The 18,063-nt window shown below is 40.8% G+C and overlaps 2 protein-coding genes across 2 annotated transcripts; both read right to left on the bottom strand.

Moving 5' to 3' along the window:
* Window positions 1–20: 20 nt before the first annotated feature.
* Window positions 21–3,665, bottom strand: Wdr59 (WD repeat domain 59). The gene is made up of 6 exons (XM_017149723.3): window positions 3,235–3,665; window positions 2,957–3,167; window positions 2,617–2,900; window positions 2,382–2,555; window positions 477–2,324; window positions 21–262 (listed from the first exon to the last, which is right to left on the bottom strand). Exons 1-6 carry the CDS (start codon window positions 3,544–3,546, stop codon window positions 188–190), a joined length of 2,904 nt encoding a protein of 967 aa, XP_017005212.2. The 5' UTR covers window positions 3,547–3,665; the 3' UTR covers window positions 21–187.
* An 8,945-nt stretch (window positions 3,666–12,610) lies between these two features.
* LOC108061521 (uncharacterized) lies at window positions 12,611–16,568 on the bottom strand. The gene is made up of 2 exons (XM_044393495.2): window positions 16,140–16,568; window positions 12,611–14,937 (listed from the first exon to the last, which is right to left on the bottom strand). Exons 1-2 carry the CDS (start codon window positions 16,193–16,195, stop codon window positions 12,876–12,878), a joined length of 2,118 nt encoding a protein of 705 aa, XP_044249430.1. The 5' UTR covers window positions 16,196–16,568; the 3' UTR covers window positions 12,611–12,875.
* Between the last annotated feature and the right edge of the window lie 1,495 nt (window positions 16,569–18,063).

Here is an 18,063-nt window from a genome sequence, read left to right as displayed (position 1 = left end):
ACGCCACATATAGCTCTTACTTTTATCTTAGCTAGTAAATGGTCATATATTTATGAATGGTATGTAAATCGTACAAAAATCGTTTGCTTATTGACTAAAAAACGCCTATCTATTTTGATATCCGCAAGTATTAAAGTAAAATAGCTAGTTTAGAGATGATTGAAAAGCACTTAACGTGAGATCCTGCTCAGCTGAGTAGGGCTAACAGATCCGCCGTGCGCTCCAAGCACTTGCAGCCACAGGTAGCACACACCTTGTGTTTCTGAAATAAATGAAAATAAACATGTTAGCCTATATTATCAATTTTGTTGTGCTGGCAAAGAAAGTTTAAGTTTTTTATAGTTTTTTTCTATTAATAAAGTTATAACATTGTTATTAATAAACAATCTTGACTTTTTCAGTATTATTTAAGAATAAAATTAAATGTACGTAAAATTGGGAAATCTTTTGTAGTGAGGAATTGGAAAGCTACCCACCTCAAACCAGTGCATCATGTGATCCATGTGGCCGCCGTGGCCACAGGCCAGGCACGCGTTGGCTGCTCCCTTTACTGGCAAACGGCAGAGTACACAGAAGAGTACGGGTCGTTTGCAGGGCTCGCACTTAGGCGTGCGCTTGGGCTTGGCGCACGTTCCACACTCGGTAACGAACTCGACACCCTGGAGAGGAGGAGGCGTGTTCTGAGTGTGCTTGAGGATCAGGGCCCGCTTCGAGAGCAACTGCCAACCGAAGAGAATTTCGGCATAGACACGCTTGAATTGATCAAACAGTGGCACCTTGGCGCGTCTAATCAAGGAGCAAGCATATGCATCAGACTGCACTTGCTTCACTTCCATATCCAAAGAGTCGGACCAAGAATTGCTGCGGAGTTGCTTCAGTTGTTGCCAAGTGTTGGATGATGAAGAAGACTTCACGTCGAGCGGGAGCACTGTGTGATAGGGCGAAATTTGCGAGTTGAGCTGAGGCGGAAGTCGAACGGCCATCTCCATAATAGCAGCTCCTCCCGTAGGACACTTGTCGAACAAACAAGCCAGCAGGACAGCAGTCTGTATGTCGCCAGAGCTGGCATAATGCATAATCAGTGATTCTAGCAATGATTTCTTAAAGGGATCCTTGTAGAACAGCAGCTCATTGAGCGATTCATTAGGGACTTGTGGAGTGGCTATCAATTCCGCCAATAGCCACACCGGGACCAGGTCCAAGCGGCCATGCTTGCGGCAGAGCTCACCATTTCTACGGCACGTTTCGGCTATGCTAAGTTTATCCAGAGAAAACTCGCGGGCCATGCTTCGACTTATGTGGAGCAGGCTACTTGTGTCGTATACGTGGACAACGGGACTTCCATTCATCTGCCGGATGGCTCGCTGCTTTCCTGGCTTCCCCGAAATCATTCTCTCCTGGAGATAAAAGATGGCATCCCGCTGGGCGGTTGCCATTACATTTCCCAACAATCCACTACCATTAATCGATGAGAAAGTCCTCGGAGTCAGGGCTGTGTGTTGCCGCAGGGTTAGCCTCTTGTTGTTCACCGGCTGGGCGAACGTGGTCAGCATACCAATGGCATTGAAGTGCACCCCCGATGTCCGTGGAAAAGGAATGCAGGCATCGTGCAGGGTGCTGGACAGAGCTCCCTCCAAACGAGGGGATTGCAGGAGCAACTGGCTACGATCGGCTCCACCAACAGCTGCCACCTTTTTCTTCATGGCAGCCACCAGCGCTCGTAGACATTGTTCCAGGCAGGTGCGAGATTTTTTGACCCGTTGCAATGCATTGCAGCGCAGCACCTTGAGCAGAACGCCACTCACCTCGCTGGAAAGAGTGGTGCCTTGGCAGAATTGGAAATCCGGCGGAGCACTGGGACTAGGATACGAAGTGGCGAAGGTCACCTGCAAGATTACCGTATGTCCCCCGGCGCAAATCTTGAAGCAGGCGTACCGCTTAATGGCATCCAGGGTGTCCACCTCAACGTGTGGCATGTTCGTGTTGAGTAGCGAGAACTCGTGGTGAAGTGAGCACGTGGGCTGATCTGTCAGAGATCTGGCTATGTGCGGCTCTTCCCTGCGATAGTAACCGCCTCCAAAGCTGGGAGAGCGGGCCATGGGCAGCGTGTTGCATGCTCCGTCCCCCGTAGATATGGGCAACGAGGCGGCAACCAAAATGGAACGTGGGTGCAGGAACTCTGGAGGAGTAGGCACCCTCAGCTCACTGAGGTCGGCCTCGAAGCGAGATTCTTCTTCCTCCACAGATGGCTCGCAAAGCTTTAGCATATTATCGTCGATCTTCCATACTCTCAGGGTGCGATCCCTGGACCAGGTAACCAATTCCTAAGAAAAAATCCACGCATGAACAACAATAAATGATAGTTCCGACCCAGTACTCACTATTTCCGAGGAACTCTCGTGATTCGGACGCCAGGCGAAGTCAAGAATGACATCGGTGTGACCCACAAAGGAGCAAATAGGATCCGTTTGCTTACTATTGCTCCAGAGTAGCAAGCTATTCTCACCGCGACCCAAGTGGGGAACAACAATGCTCACAAGGCCATTGCCAATGGGCTGCATTACAGAGTGTAATTTTAAGGTGATTATATACATTATTGGAGATTTTACAGATTACCGTGTATCTCGCCCGCCACACGGGCGACATGGTGGTGATGATCTTCTCGGCCCTGCGAGGATTGCACACATCGAAGTACTTGACCGTCCCATCCTGGCTGGCGGTGGCCAAGCAGGTCTCTCTTTTGTGGCTCCAGTTGATGCCGTGCACTCTATTTAAATGGGCTGTGATGTAGTGTGTGGGGCAGCTACCCTTGCGGATGTCCCAGATGCGTAGATCTCCATCATGGGCAGCGGCCAAAAGGTTTCCAGAAACGCGGTTGAAGCCCACCTGGGTGGCACCAGCTGAAGGAGAGTTGCTTGTAATACGGAATCATTGAAGTTCCTTTACCGATACTTACACATGCAGACGGCATTCAAGGACAATGCCGGCTTCCTGGGTTCCCTCAAGTCCCAGATGTGGGAAAAGGTGTCTATCGAGCAGCTGACCAGCAGGTTGGGGTCCTTGCCGTGCCAGTCGATGTCGGTTACTGTGCGAGTGTGCCCCCGCAAGGACATCTCGTAGTGGGGCTCTGCAGTGCCCCAGCGCACGATGTCTATGTACTGGCTGGTCTGGAATTGGGAGGGAGTAACTTGGATTGATTACCTAGCCCCTTAGGAAGCATTCTTGTTTTCTCACCGCTATGGCGCAGTACTCTTTGCGACTCGGACATATGGCAAACTCCGCAACGGAGACCTCGTACTTGGACTGCCTTTCGTGGCGGCGCAGGGAACCGTCGTCCTGTCCCAAGCGCTGCAAGGCCAGGTGACCGCGTCCCGCGAGGAGCACCCACTGCCCAGAATAGTCCACCGACATGGCCGTGGCCTGGGAATCGCGATGCTCATAGTATTTGTTGCTTTGCCTGATCAGCATCGTTTGTTCAGGTCCCCCTGCTCCCGATCCTCCGGCTCCCGCGCGTTCCCCCGGACGCAGTGTCTCCGTGGGCGGCATTTTATCTACTTTGGTGAGTGCGCAATAAACATAAAATCTACAAATTTAATCAATTTTTGCAACAAACAAAAACAAAACGAAAACTGAAGTGATAAGAACCAGTGTTGCCAGATGAAAATTTGACTTTCCCCCTAAAAAATCTCAAACAGTCTATATTTACCTCTAAAAAAATCAGTAGGGGGATTCCCTAAACTGTTGAATTGTTGAATTTTGGTCAGCTGTTAATCAGCTGTTCCATACAAAGTCAACTTTCAGAAATTTCAGCAATTCATCAGCCTCGGGGCTGTTGAAAATTTTGTTGAATTGCTGAAAAGCCAGAGCTATCACCTTTTTTTAAAAGTCGTGGCAACTCTGTAACATTTTAGTATCACCAGTACGCATTATTTATTTTAAAATCAACTTAGAAAGCATATTTGTGGTTCTTTTTACCTTTAAAACACTTTTAAACAGTAACTAGCAATAATAAATCAAATTTTACATGCTTAAAGTTCCGTGAAATTTTTCAACAAATAACAGCTGTTAGAAAATTCAACAGGAACCATTTTGGGTCGTTCCCTTAATTGCTGAAATTTTTTGTTGAATTTTCAACAATTCAGCAATTCAACAGTTTAGGGAATCCCCCTAGTTTTCTCCCTAAATTAAAAGTTATTTAATTTCGAACTTGTACAATGAAATAAGTAATATCTCAGTATTACGTTGTAGAAATGTAAAGATTGGAAAGATCCGTGTTCTTTTTGAAATGTTTTATGAAATCAAAAATTTTAGTGCATTCTCCAAACATTTGGGTAATCAGATTTCCGAAAAAAACTCCTAAAATTTTCCCTAGCACGTCAAAAACCACTAAATTTAGGGGGAAAGTCCCTGATCAGGGAACACTGATAAAATGAACAATAACAACGAGGGCTGGAACAAAAAATCTATGTTTATTCCTGACCATCGATTATTGATAACCACTTACCAATCGGTTTTGAAAAATATATATAATTTCCCAAACTGTTGTTGATTCGTTGAGGCTGGACTCTTTTATATCCCATTTTCACAGAACGCTGCAAATTAAAACAAGAGAGAACGCTATAGTCGAGTGCCACGCCTATCGGATACCCGTTACTCAGCTAAAGGGAATGCGAGCGAGATGGAGTTATAAATCTTTGATCGCGCATAACTTTTTAACGAATAGTCCGATTTGATACCGATAGGTATTGATAAACACAATAAAAGTGCGTTTAAAAATCTTTAAATCTTTAAAGGTGTGGCCCTCGGCTGAAACAAACTTGCGCTGCGTAGGAAGCCCAAGAATATGTGTGGGTAATGCAGACTTTCTAGCTTTTGTAGTGTCCGAGATCTGAGCGATCATACGGACAGATAGACATGGCTAGATCGACTCGGCTAGTGATCCTGTTCAAGAATATATATCCTATATAGGGTCCGAAAAGCTTCCTTCTCCCTGTTACATACTTTTGCACGAACACAATATATTCTACGAGTTACGGGTATAATTATAAATAACACTGGTCTGCGGTCAAAAAACACCAAGATTTTCAAATCGGACCATTCGTTAAAAAGTTATGCCCGATCAAAGTTTTATATCTCTATCCCCCTCGCACTTCCTTTAACAGAGTAACGGGTATCTGATAGTCGGGGCACTCGAATATAGCGTTCTCTCTTGTTTTTTATCAAAAATATTTATTTTGCTTCAAGTGTCATTATATTACTCGAAATTAAAGATAACCAATTGAAAAAAAGCAGGGACCGTAAATAATGATTATTGACCTATTTTTTGAACCAAAAAATCAGGCACTTAGGATCGACATACGCAAAAAAGGAAAACACCATAGTGATCCTCATTGCTTAATCTATTCATATTCGCCATGATTTTTATTTTTGGGATTTTTATACTATTCTTCAAAAATAATCATTATTTTTGAGTTTTAAAATAAAAATCAAAAATAATCATTATTTCTGATCAGAAAAAATAAAACTTAAAAATAATAATTATTGTTGATTTTTATTTTTTTCGCTCAGAAATAAAACTCACTTGGACGCCACGGCTTTTCTGTGCCGATTTTCGGCGTTTTTTTTGCATAGTCCTATGTAGCGAATGCAGACGTACCACCTCTGAAAAAAAAAATTGAACTTGGCTTCTGCATCCCGTTAAATGGTATCATTCTTATAGTCAGTAAAGGAGATACTTCTAGCCTTTGTTTATGTTTATGTATTTAAACAAACATTATGTTTATGTATTTAACCATGGATTGCAGTCGAAATGCACACGAAATAATTAACCAATGAAGGCCGCCAGCTCGACAATACATACTGGAGCAACATTTAACAAAGTGCCACCGCTGTTTGAAATCTCTAAAATCTAAAGAAGCATTGTCCCTTATTCTTAAGAACAGCTTATCCTCTTCTTCTCAAGAATTCGCGGCTTTTGCAAAACTAATTTAAATATCAAACCATGTATAGAAAAGGGTTTTAGGTAAGTAGAAATTGGTTAACAAAGTCTGCAGTATAAGTTGTTCTTAAGAATACGCGGTTCTTAAAAAATCGATTTCAGATACGTTTTTATTCAGGAATTAAGTAATCAGCACAACTTTCCACCCAAGAAAGACAAAATTGGTAATAATATTAAAACAATTATATCGTGTTATTTTATATTAAATAGTATTATTATTTAAATATTTTAGTTAATTTTTATTTAATTTGACAAAAAGAAGCATGGCCAAGGACGAGCTTTTTATGTTGCACCTATTGTCCGTCAGCATCATTTTCAGTGCTGAAAACGATCTCTCAACACTAACTTGCGTTGCAGGTACAGCGTGTACGACTGTGGCCAGTTGATATAGAATTGGGTAGCGCAGCTTATTTTCTTCCCAAAACTTCATTATGTCTGTATCCAAGCTTATAGGTTTGGGAAAATAGCTCTCGATTTCTGCAAATCCTTTTTGTACTACTTCATTTTGATTAAATTCCTCTTCTTCTCCAGAGGCGGCTTCGATTCCGTTTAGGAACTCATCTAAGAGCAGGGAAGAGCTAGAGTTATTAGGTGACTCGATTGTTAAGGTCGATGCTATTGTTGATGTCGTAGCCAGTGACGTTGTCGAAGTAAGTGATGTAGTTAAATCCAGTGATGATGTCGAAGCAGGGGATGATGTCAAAGCCAGGGATGAGATTGCTCCTTCAGACGTCGAATTAGTCTGCAAAATAATATAATGTAAGATATAAAGCTCTTCTAAATTTAATTACCTACTCTTTTCAAATTTAATATTTGAAGCAAAAGTTGTTGCTCAGTTGCTCTGGCCAGCATAACACTTGTCGGATTTTTTAATAAAACTCTTCGAATGCGTGGATCCAAATAGATACTAGATATAATCATTTTGTCTTCTATTATGCCATCTTCCCTCTTCTGGATGCATTGGTACAAATCTCTGCAGAATGTTAGTTGGCTTGCTGCGACTGTTAACTTAAGCTCAAGCCAGAGCTTATAAAAATCGCCAAGGAATAATTGGCTGGATTGTAATTTTTGAGTGGCTAGGTATGCCGGCTCCAATGCTTTTGTCAGATTTTTCAATTCGCTCCACTCTGTTGCACTTAGCTTAACTGAGGACTTTAAATGTCGCTCGCAAAAATGTTCAAAGGTTTGGAGCCTCTGCAGCATAAGATATTTAGAACTCCAACGAGTCGGAACATCCAGATCCGGTTTTGATAATGCTTCTTCTTCTATCAAGTAGCTTTAATTGAAAAAGAATTGAGAATAAAATAAATTGAGTATATATTAAAAAACGCACCTGAATGACGGGGTTCGCAGAAGCTTGACAATATTTCGTGCTTTGTCAATAAATGGAACTGATCCCAAGCGATCAAAGAAATCTTTAATTGCGAGCTGAAGAGTATGAGCTGCGCACTTAATCGAAACTATTGAATGGATATTTAAATGCTGGGTGAGCTCTTCTTGCAACTCGTCCGGGTTTTCGTCATCATCAATCTCCCATTTGTTTAGCAAATCTACAGCCTTCACCATGTTTCGGCCGTTATCAGTTGTTATGCTGTAAATCTGTTCCTTTTTGATGCAAAAATCATCCATTATAGACTGAACTTCGGAGCAGAGATTTTGGGACGTATGGGATTTTGTTAGCTCTATAAGACCCAAAGTCTTAATAACAATTTTTCCGTTTTCTATAAACTGCACACTCACTCCGAGGATTCCGCGATTGCACCTTGTTGCAGTGTCCATTTTAAGGCAAATAATACGAGATTTTAAGGCATTTACAATTTTGATTTTAATCGAATGGTAACTTTCCTCCACAAGTCCCATTATATTTCGGGAGGAAACCGCTGGCATGTTCAATCCACAAAATATTTGATTGGTCAATGTCTTGAAACCTGTGGAATCAAAGACAGCCAATGGAAGTTTTTCCTTAGTTACCAAATCGATGCACGCATTCTTCGCTTCGTTTCGGCCCATTGTAACTGAAAACTTTACTTTTTTTTCTTCCACCTGGTCATCTGAGCTTCCGTCATCATCTTCATAATCACTTCTATGCTTGGCTTGCAAATGTCGCTTAAGGTTGGAAACGTAGTTACCGGTTAAAGTAATTTTGCAAATTTTGCATTCTGAAATTTTTTTTCCGTATTATATTCAAACAAGAAAGGAAGCTACCTTCGGCCAGACGAAGCTTATATACCCTTGCAGATAAAGTAATGCTCACTCGGTGCAGTTCCAGGGATTCCAGATTCAGCGTTTCTATTTTTGAATTTTGTTTTTAAAGAGTCAAGAATTAAAACGCCTACTTCCTACAAAGTAACAATGAATTTTCTTATTTTCTTCCTTAAGATATAGTGGTCCGATTCGGCTCGCTCCGACATATGTACTACCTGCAATAGAAAGAAGACTTTCGGGAAAGTTTCATCGCGATATCTTTAAAACTGAGAGACTAGTTCGCATAGAAACGGACAGACGGACAGACGGACCGACGGACAGACGGACATGGCTAGATCGACTCGTCTAGTGCACTCATAGAAATTTTTACCCTAAATCGCCCTAAAAAACTGACTTTTCGCCCGTGGATTTAGAAAATCGCCCATAAATCGTATCCGCTGGCGATTCGCCCGTGTATTTAGAAAAATTTTCTAAAAAATCCCTATGGAAATTTGGTTTAATTTAGGGTGATTTTTCTTGTATTGAGAAATATTTTCCTATTTTTAGGGTGATTTGCCCTAAGTTTAAGGCGTATTTTTCTAAAAGTAAGGGCGAACTTTCTGTTTTTAAAGGCAAATGCCCTAAAAAATTATGCAAATTGTAAAAAATCGTGTTTGAGCATGCTTAACTGAATTTGGGAAGCATGAATTTTAGTCGTGTATATTCTGGGAACTGGGACTGCTTTAATTAAACAACACCGACGGAGGAGACCGTTGCATATTATTGTATTGGTGTGTAGCTTATATGGGAGCTGCGTTAGGAGGGGGGCCCGATCTATACAACACAGCCGTTAGAACTGAAAAATCATGTTTGTAAACGAATTAGGTAAATAAATATGAGGAGAAAAAACAACTTACTTTTTTTGGTCATTGCGAGAATCGAACCCACGACCTCTCGGTTTAGAGTCTAACGTCCTACCGCTGCACCACAGACCCATCGCGCAAGACAACGAACAAACTCTGCAGACATCTTATTTTCCTGAGGTCTACGTTATAATTTGACTAAAGGCAACTAAACCGAATATTTTTTTCCTGACGACTGTGACAATTAGTCCCGTTTTCTTGCCAGCAAACACAAAGTATGCTTTTAACTCAGAACTCCCATACGTTTTTAAGGTTTAAAGACTACTTTAATTTAAAATTCGGACGAAAAAATGTCCTTAGTATTAGAACATTTACAAAAAAAAAAAACATAAAAATCAAGTTGAATCACACAGGGTTCGAACCCACCACCCCACGACCTTAGTCCTCATATAGCAAAGTTGAAAGCGCAAGTGATTAGACCGCTGGGCTACCGAATTTCACACTTTTGGAGTGATTTTTAAGGCGAATCGCCCTTGTATTTAGACAAATTTTAGAAAAAAAATTAGGGCAATTCGCCGTTGGATTTAGAAAAGGTCAAAACGAAGCAAATCGAAAAAAATCGCCCTAAATATTAGAAAAATAGAAAAATTAACCCTAAAAATATTTTTTTATGGTCACCTGCCTTGAATTTATGGCAAATTTGTCGTGAAAATAGAAAATTTTTCTCAGTTCAAGGGCGAAAATTTTTTTAGGGCGATTTTCTAAAATGTAGAAAATTATTTTTATAAGTGTGATGCTGATCAAGACTATATACTCTTTGTGTGGTCGGAAACGTCTCCTTCACTGCGTTGCAAACATCTGACTGAAATTATAATACCCTCTACAAGGGTATAAAAAGTTGAGTAGGGTAGTATTACGCTTGCGACCCATATTGATACCGCACGAAAATAAATAAATTGTTTTTATTAATAACTTATAGATCCAATGTTACTTTATGAATACTGACATATATCTCCCTGTTCGCTCTGGGAAAGTTGAGCTGATTACTTAATACCTGAACGCGTTCCTAATAACATAATTAAAATCGTATCTGTATGTTCACTCATTTTAGTCACTCATTTAGACCTATGTCTTTAAGTAGGTTCTATGTTGAAATCGATTTTTTAAAAACCGCGAATTCTTAAGAAGAAGACGATACTCAATCTAAGGACCTTTTTCTATAGTTTGTTTGACATTTTGATCGATTCTTCAAAAACCGCGAATTCTTAAGAAGAAGTGGATGCTTTCTCTAAGGACCTTTTTTTATAGTTCGTTTCACATTTTAATCGATTCTTCAAAAACCGCGAATTCTTATGAAGAAGATACTTTCTCCAAGGACATTTTTCTTATAAATCGTTTGACATTTTAATCGACTCTTCAAAAACCGCGAATTCCTAAGAAGAAGAGGAGCTGATTGTGTGGATACTTTCTATACCTAGATTAGTGGACTACTGAAGATATGAAAAAGTAGTGGTATTTTGGTAAATGTGGTTCCAGGTTGTGTTGAAGAACTCGCGGCCTTAAGTAGTTCTTCTAGAATGAGAAGGAAAAGAGCATTTAGACTGAAATCCATGTCTTAATACATAAACAACATAAGACATCATAAACATAAACAAAGGCTACACAGAGAAAAAAAAAAAAAGAACATTGCACTTAAATTAAGAACATTCGTTCTTAAAAACCGGGTAAGCACAAATGTTCTCATTTCGACTCGAATGTTCTCAACATCAGAACGAAATGGTGTTAGCTAAAAATCTGACATTAAGTTCATTTCGTTCTATTTTCAAGTTGATTTTGTCCTTAATTCAAGAACATTTATAAATAAAATGGATACAAAAATAAGTTCATTTGTTCTATTTCCAGAACATTTTGCTCTCAATTCTATAGCATTTTGAGTTTGATTTTAGCTAAAGATTTAGTCTTTTAGGATTAAAAGTAATTTATAAGTAAATTCTAGAAGGTAGTTATCCAATTACCTTTTCCAAAAGTGACTTAATCCTACACTTTTTAAATGTGCGGGTTGCACTTGACTTCCAGCTAGTGTGGAAGTTTATTAAAGATTTAAGCCAGAAAAAAATCTTAAAGTCTCCATCTGACTTGGGCTTGGTTCATAAGGGCTAGACCCAGTTGGGAATTATATATAAAACGAAAAGGGCAAATCTAATGGTAAGGTCGTATTGGAGCAAAGGAAAATGGCCTAATGCGCGCTAGGTGTCAAACGAAAACATCCTAACGCGTTCTAGGAAATCCACAAAAATTTGAGAATAGTTTTGAATCATTTTAAGTTGAAATGCAACTTCAGTTTTGTTCTTTCTTTAGTCCCTTTCGTTCTCAAACTAAGAACATTTTGAGATATTATGGTTTTTGAGAACAAAATCGATTTGATTTAAGAAACATGTGCTAAAATAATAACGATTCGTTCTTATTTCAAGAACTTTTTAAGCTCAACTAGATTTTAAAAACCAATTCAACTTAATTCAAGCACATTTAGACCATTTTGAACTTGAAAAAGGCCTTTCTTTTTTTAAGAACATTTTCAACACAGATGAGAACGTCAGAATTTTCTCTGTGTAGAAGTATCTCCTTTACTGACTAAAAGAATGATACCATTTAACGGGATGCAGAAGCCAAGCTCAATTTTTTTTTTCAGAGGTGGTACGTCTGCATTCGCTACATAGGTAAATGCAAAAAAACGCCGAAAATCGGTACAGCAAAGCCGTGGCGTCCAAGTGAGTTTTATTTCTGAGCGAAAAAAATAAAAATCAACAATAATCATTATTTTTGAGTTTTATTTTTTCCGATCAGAAATAATGATTTTTGATTTTTATTTTAAAACTCAAAAGTAATGAATATTTTTTAGTTTTATTTGTTTTGCTCAAAAATAATGATTATTAAGTGAGTTTTAAAATAAAACTCATAATGATTACGGTCCCTGAAAAAAAGTATATAAATTGAAACTTAATCATTAACAATGAATTATTATTATATAACTTATTATGTCTCAAGGTCCTTGATATCAAATCCTTATATGGAATAGAATACGGCGGAAGCCAGACAAAAGAGAAATACAAGAGTATTTGAAATTGTTTATTATTTATTTTTAAATTGTCAATCACCAAAAATATAAATGTGCATTGGTCTATAAATGTAATAATGAAAATTATAAAAATACATATTTCATTTGTAATTTCATAATATTAAAAACTTTTATAATTTGTATAATAATTAAAAAATACCGAACATTTTAAAATTGTTCAAAGGCGCTTTTAACCAAATTTTACGTTTTTATAGAGGGGTTTGTAATTGACCTATTTAATATTGCCAAACTATTATCTAGTTTGGTTTTTAAATTTAATTTTTAACTTATTGCAACTTAAAATGATGAAGTGGACTTAGTATTACTACTCAATATGGTATATTTCATTTACATACCACATCTAACGTATACGATTATTCTTTTATAAGTCCTCTATTCCCCTTGCCATCAGTAATAGTTTATCAATTATTTTACATACACACAAAGTAGTTCCGCGGATAATACGATTATTAGTTTATTCAGTTTATTGTCCTCTAAGTTAATGGGAAATAAACAAGTACTTCTACACTACCGTGGCTATATAGGTGCATAAGACAGGGAACTCCTTACGGCAAAGGCTAAAATTGGATTAGTATTTTTACAAACAGTGGCTATTTCATAGAAATAAACTAGATTTTATGGCTATGGCTACGGGTTCGAAGTCTTCGACAACTAACACCCCATCCCGAAAAAAAAAACCAATTCGATTGCCGCCTTATCTGTGGCAATAGCAGAACATCTTAAGGGCCGGATCGTTGAGGCAGTAGCTCTGGCTTCCGTACAAATTCAGCCGGCTAATGGTGCCCGTGAGAACGGTCGTATATCCCGTCATTCGGACCGTGGACTCAAAGACCCCCAATCCTGGCTTAGTTTGCAGGCGCAGGGTAATGTCCACCGCGTAGTCCGTGGATATGTTCTTCACGATCTTCGAGTGCGGCGCCGCAATGAGGGCCTGCAAAATGGAGTTCAGGTAGAGGGTCCTGCACTGGGAGCTGTCCTTCAGCCGGTTGTTGATCAGACGGACCAAATACCGCGCCGCCCGCTGCACCCTGGGATCGTTCGTCTGCAGCTCCTGGCGCTGGTGACACGTGCACCAGTGGGCGGCAATTCCCGCCTGCTCGCAGGTCCTCGTCGCCGGGATGGGCAGGAACAAGCTGATGCCCCTCGGCAGCGTGCTGTCCGGCTCATCCAGCTCGGCTGATCTGCGCAGCAGCTGATCCGCCTCCAGATTCCGTGGTCTCAGCAGTTCCACCATCGTGGCGTGGACATCGAAAGGTGTGGTTAGGCGGCGGGCATTTAGTCTCAGATTGGCGATAGCCTCCGGATAGCGTTCGTTCATCCACGGTGGATACAACATAATCATCAGGGGCTGGCGCTCCTCCATCATTCCCTGGTAGGTTCGTCGAAAGGAACCCCAACGTAGTCCGTGATCGGACAGCAGCATCACCACTGTCCGATTAAGCACTCCCGAATCCTGTAGCTGCGTCAATTGCGTCAACATGGCCTGATCCAGCAGTAAGGGGAAGTTGAAGTAGTCATGCGTGAGGGTCACCGTCCAGAAGAAGGAGAAGTAGAGATCCCGGCTCATTCGCGGCACCAGCTTCCTCAGGTACTCCAGTAGCACATCCGCCGTCCGCCGGCTGCCCATGCACAGGTGCATGTTGAGGTCCTTCTTGAAGGCCAGAACCTTCTCCATTTCCATGATCATCGGGCGCAGATAGTAGTCCGTGGGCTGTTTCCTGAATCCGTTTTGGTTGTAATTAAAAGCCGACAGCAGGGCCACATCCTCGGCGAAAACGGAGCGATAGCCCAGCTGCTGGTAGCGCTTCCAAATGAACAAGCATCGATCGTAGGACTTCATCGTTTTGGGTGTGCAGGCCAGATTTAGTTCCTGGTCATCCAGACCGCTCAGCAGGGGCACTATGTTGGGGAAGGTGTTGTCGCCCACCTTATTGTAGCCCCACATTTCCACGTGCGACAAATGTTTCCGGATGTAGCTCGCTGTCTGGCGCATCTGCCGCAGAAAATTCAAGTGCGACAGACTGTCCATGCCGAGGATCATCACCGAAAGACGTTCCGGCTCATCCTTGCTTTTATTGAAGCTGACCCTATCGGTTACGGATTTGGCTGGCGGTCTGACACGCGGCTTTTCCACCGCCAAAAAGTGGCAGTCCTTGTAGAAAAGTTTGTCCGAGGAGTCGTAGCACCGCATGCAAAAGAACTCCAAGCCGGGCGGCAGTTTCACCACCTTATCCAGCTTAAAGCTCACAGCCGGACTGTAGCTGTTACTGGAATCGGTGTTCCGTCTAACCTCCGTTAAGTTGCAGTTAACGGAGGACAGGTCGCTTATGTTGTAGTAGGTGAGGAGGTCACTGGCATCCAGATTGAGGTGCAGCTCCCCGGGCACCGTGTCACTAGTCCGCACGAGAGCTCGGTTGCAGCTGTAGGGACGCGGCTTGAACATGAACTGGGCAATGGTGTCGTCGGTGACCTCGAAGTGCGGCATCCGACAGCCGGGAGTGTCCACGAAGTAGGCCGTGGTCACATTAACGCCGTAATGGTCCTCGATGCGGGCCATAAAATCGAAGCCATCGCGGAAGCGGAGCAGCTTCGTCCTGAGATTATAGTCCACGCACAGGTAGGAAAAGACGCAGAGGCAGAAGATCACAATCACTATCTTCTTGAACTGACCGCGACCCTTGTTCATGTTGTAGTAGCGGTAGTATTGCTGCAGGTCCCTCTTGGTCATAAACTTCGGATCCAGCAGGTATTTGCCTCTGTTGAAAAGCAACCGGATAGTGATTAAGTTGATTTTTATGTCTAGCAGGAAAAGCCAAGGGGAGGTGTTTGAGATATAGTCAATATATGTGATATATTGAGCTCAATTAGCTTTGTGAATTTTTGCTTTAGTTTTTCTTATCATACCAGGAATTAGGTGTCCTTTTTTCATTACCTCTAATTTTTAATCTTTATTATCTCTGAGTAACACTACTGCAATTTTGTTTGAATGATTTTGGTTCATTGCCTTCGTAACTTACTTGAGTTCCTCCCATCACCCGCTGACCCTTCCATATTTACCACAATCTTTGTGGTAGGTTCATTGTATTCTGTACAGAGCTTAGCAGCTTTTTATGCTGACAGCCATTAATTACGGCAACAAACAATATAATGAATGCCCGAGACAAGAGAAGCGTTCTGAGTGGCCACTCAGCCGAAAGTCCTTAATCCGCTGCCCTGCCCACCTAGACCATCCTCAATCCACTTGGAGGTCCAACGACCCACCTACCGCATCCCTTGAAGTTAAGTTCCTGTGGCAGGAATTGCAGGAGAACGTGATGCTGTTAATGTATTTAAATTTAAGCCTGGCCTAGCTCATGAATATGCAGTCGAAGAATGCCCAAGAAAGTAGGCAATAAAAATTGAACACTCAAAAACTTTTGCTGTGAAAAAATGGTATGATCTTAAGATGATAAGATAATTTTGAAAGCTATTGTTAATTTAATAATTTTTCCTGTTTGGAAAAAAATTTGAAAGAGAGTATAAAAAGAACAAATATTTAAAAGTATTTTTAAAATGCCTATAAATTAAATCATTAAAAGAATAAATAAGTCAGAGAGTACCTTAAGTTTTATCTCATTTCTGCACCTGCAACTCTTATTTTTTCTTTGGCCAAAAGAAATTTATTCAATAGAATTTCCTCCTCAATCTATCCGATTGTGAACAAAAAAACAAATTTTCAGTTGACACATGGAATTGCATTTTATTCGAGCAGGCACACGAAAAGAGAAGGAATCGAATGGCTTTAAAGGACGAGGAAAGAGGATAAGCGTTGAAATGGCATTCGGCTTTTGAAGCTCCAAGCAAACAAGCGATGACACACAATGACACACCTGTCCTCTGTCCTCAACACCCGAAAACCGACCTCCCTTTTTGGAATCCTTTGATGTTGAATGTGGGGCTTCCCCATTTCGGTACTTACTCATAGCTCAAATCGCCGTATTTTCGCATATCCTTCGCAGTGTAGTAGGTACGCATCTTGGCAACACTTGCGGATCCTGATGCGCCCTAAGTCCCGTTAGTCTCGCCCTTCTTGGCACCCTTATCCGCCGCCGCTCAGGCCCCCTTTCGCCCCTCGGCTCAAGTCCTTGACATCCTGTTTGCTTTCTAGTTAGTCCGACTTTTGTTTTGTTTTCCGTGCTCTGCTTATTGCGCTAATTGTTTGTGGGCCACATTTTATGCACTTTCGATACAACAATTTTCACACGACTGCACTTGCTCGGCTCCTTGCCTCCGCATCTCCTTCGTCCTTCTTTTTTCCCCAGTAAGTGATGTTGTTTTTGTTTGAGTTTTCAATTTCCACGCTTTCGTTGCGAATTACTGCAAATGTTGTTTCCGTTTCAGTTGGCTCCTCATCGCACACTGGGTTTCCATAGGAATCGGACTCGGACTCGGAGGCTGCAGGCTCCCAGTTGACTGGAGGATTACTGGCTCTCTTTCACTCTCCCGCTCTCCCAGTGTTTTGACAGTCCCGTTACTCGGGTGGTGGGTTCGGGCGCAGGCGCGTGTCCTTATCCGTGACAGATGCTCCAGGGATGCTTGGAAAATAACACTCGGAGAAATTAGCAAAAAAGAGTTGGCACTAGGAAAAAAAAACAAGAGAGAACGCTATAGCCGGGTTTGTGTCTAATACCCGTTACTCAGGTAAAGGCAGTGCGAGGGAGATAGAAATAAAACATTTTTTTGATTGCGCATAACTTTTTAATGAATGGTCTGATTTAAAAAATGTCTTCTACATTTTGATAGGTATAAATATACACAACAAAATTGCATTTATACTTCTCGGAAATCTTTAAGGGTGTGTGCGCCAGTCACATTTTAAAATTGTTAGTGGGCAATTGTGGGCGTTAGAGGGGGCGTGGCGCTCGGCTGAAATAAACTTGCGCTGCGTAGGAAGCCCAAGAATGTGTGTGGAAAGTCTCAACCTTCTAGCTTTTGTAGTTTCCGAGATCTCAGCGCTCATACGGACGGACAGACGGACAGACAGACGGATATGGCTAGATCGACTCAGCTAGTGACCCTGTTCAAGAATATATATACTTTATAGGGTCGGAAACGCTTCCTTCTCCCTGTTACATACTTTTGCACGAATACAATATACCGAGTAACGGGTATAAAAATTAAAAAATATATATTTATGGGGTAACTTTAAGACCCGCTTTCTGGTCTCTATGTTAACTTGAAAAGTAGGGGAAATCATAGTCAAATGTAAGTCTTAATCCTTAAAAAGAAATCCTTAATAGAAAAATTTGAATATTTGTTTAGGAATTAGAAGTTCTACTTTAGAACTTTAGCACAAGCATATGACCTTTTTCAAAAATTAGTATATCTATTTTATCGCTAAATATTTTTAATGCTAAATATTTATGTTGTTACATAAACTAAGTTAGCCGGTCTCGGTAAAAGTAGAAAAACTACAATACGACATTCCTAAAAATATTTCATTTGAACTTTTTTTTATTTAACTTTTGTTCTATTTTACCAACTTAAGTTAAACTCACTTAAACCACAGAATGCCTTGAACTATAATTTATGCCTTTTTTACGGACTTTTATTGCGATTTGCATGTTTAAGTGACCCACACTGGGTAATTAATCGATGGAATCCTATTGCTTAGAAATGTTTTGTGACCAATGAACTTTGATGCTTATAACCCCTGCTGTTTCTTCATAGCAGGAATTCAACTTATTGTGGCGGAAAATTCACCTCATTATATTAATGAAAATACAAAAATGTAATATTGGCGATATGTACAGGTATAAACGGAAATCAGAATTTCAATAATTATTTAGATTAAAAACAATAAGGACATATTTTAAATAAATATCAGGCAACTAAAAGTGGTT

The sequence above is a fragment of the Drosophila takahashii genome, chromosome 2L (assembly GCF_030179915.1).
Source record: "Drosophila takahashii strain IR98-3 E-12201 chromosome 2L, DtakHiC1v2, whole genome shotgun sequence".
NCBI lineage: Eukaryota > Metazoa > Arthropoda > Insecta > Diptera > Drosophilidae > Drosophila > Drosophila takahashii.
The sequence above is the reverse complement of the archived record's forward strand: the minus strand, read 5'-3'. Positions and strand labels throughout refer to the sequence as shown.

Coding starts and splice junctions, on each gene's coding strand:
- Wdr59 (XM_017149723.3), bottom strand. CDS start 3,546: ATGCCGCCCACGGAGACACTGCGTCCGGGGGAACGCGCGGGAGCCGGA. Junction 2,325..2,381: donor ACGAGAGTTCCTCGGAAATA/GTGAGTACTGGG, acceptor ATTTTTTCTTAG/GAATTGGTTACCTGGTCCAG. Junction 263..476: donor ACATGATGCACTGGTTTGAG/GTGGGTAGCTTT, acceptor CATTTATTTCAG/AAACACAAGGTGTGTGCTAC.
- LOC108061521 (XM_044393495.2), bottom strand. CDS start 16,195: ATGCGTACCTACTACACTGCGAAGGATATGCGAAAATACGGCGATTTG. Junction 14,938..16,139: donor TACGGCGATTTGAGCTATGA/GTAAGTACCGAA, acceptor GCTTTTCAACAG/AGGCAAATACCTGCTGGATC.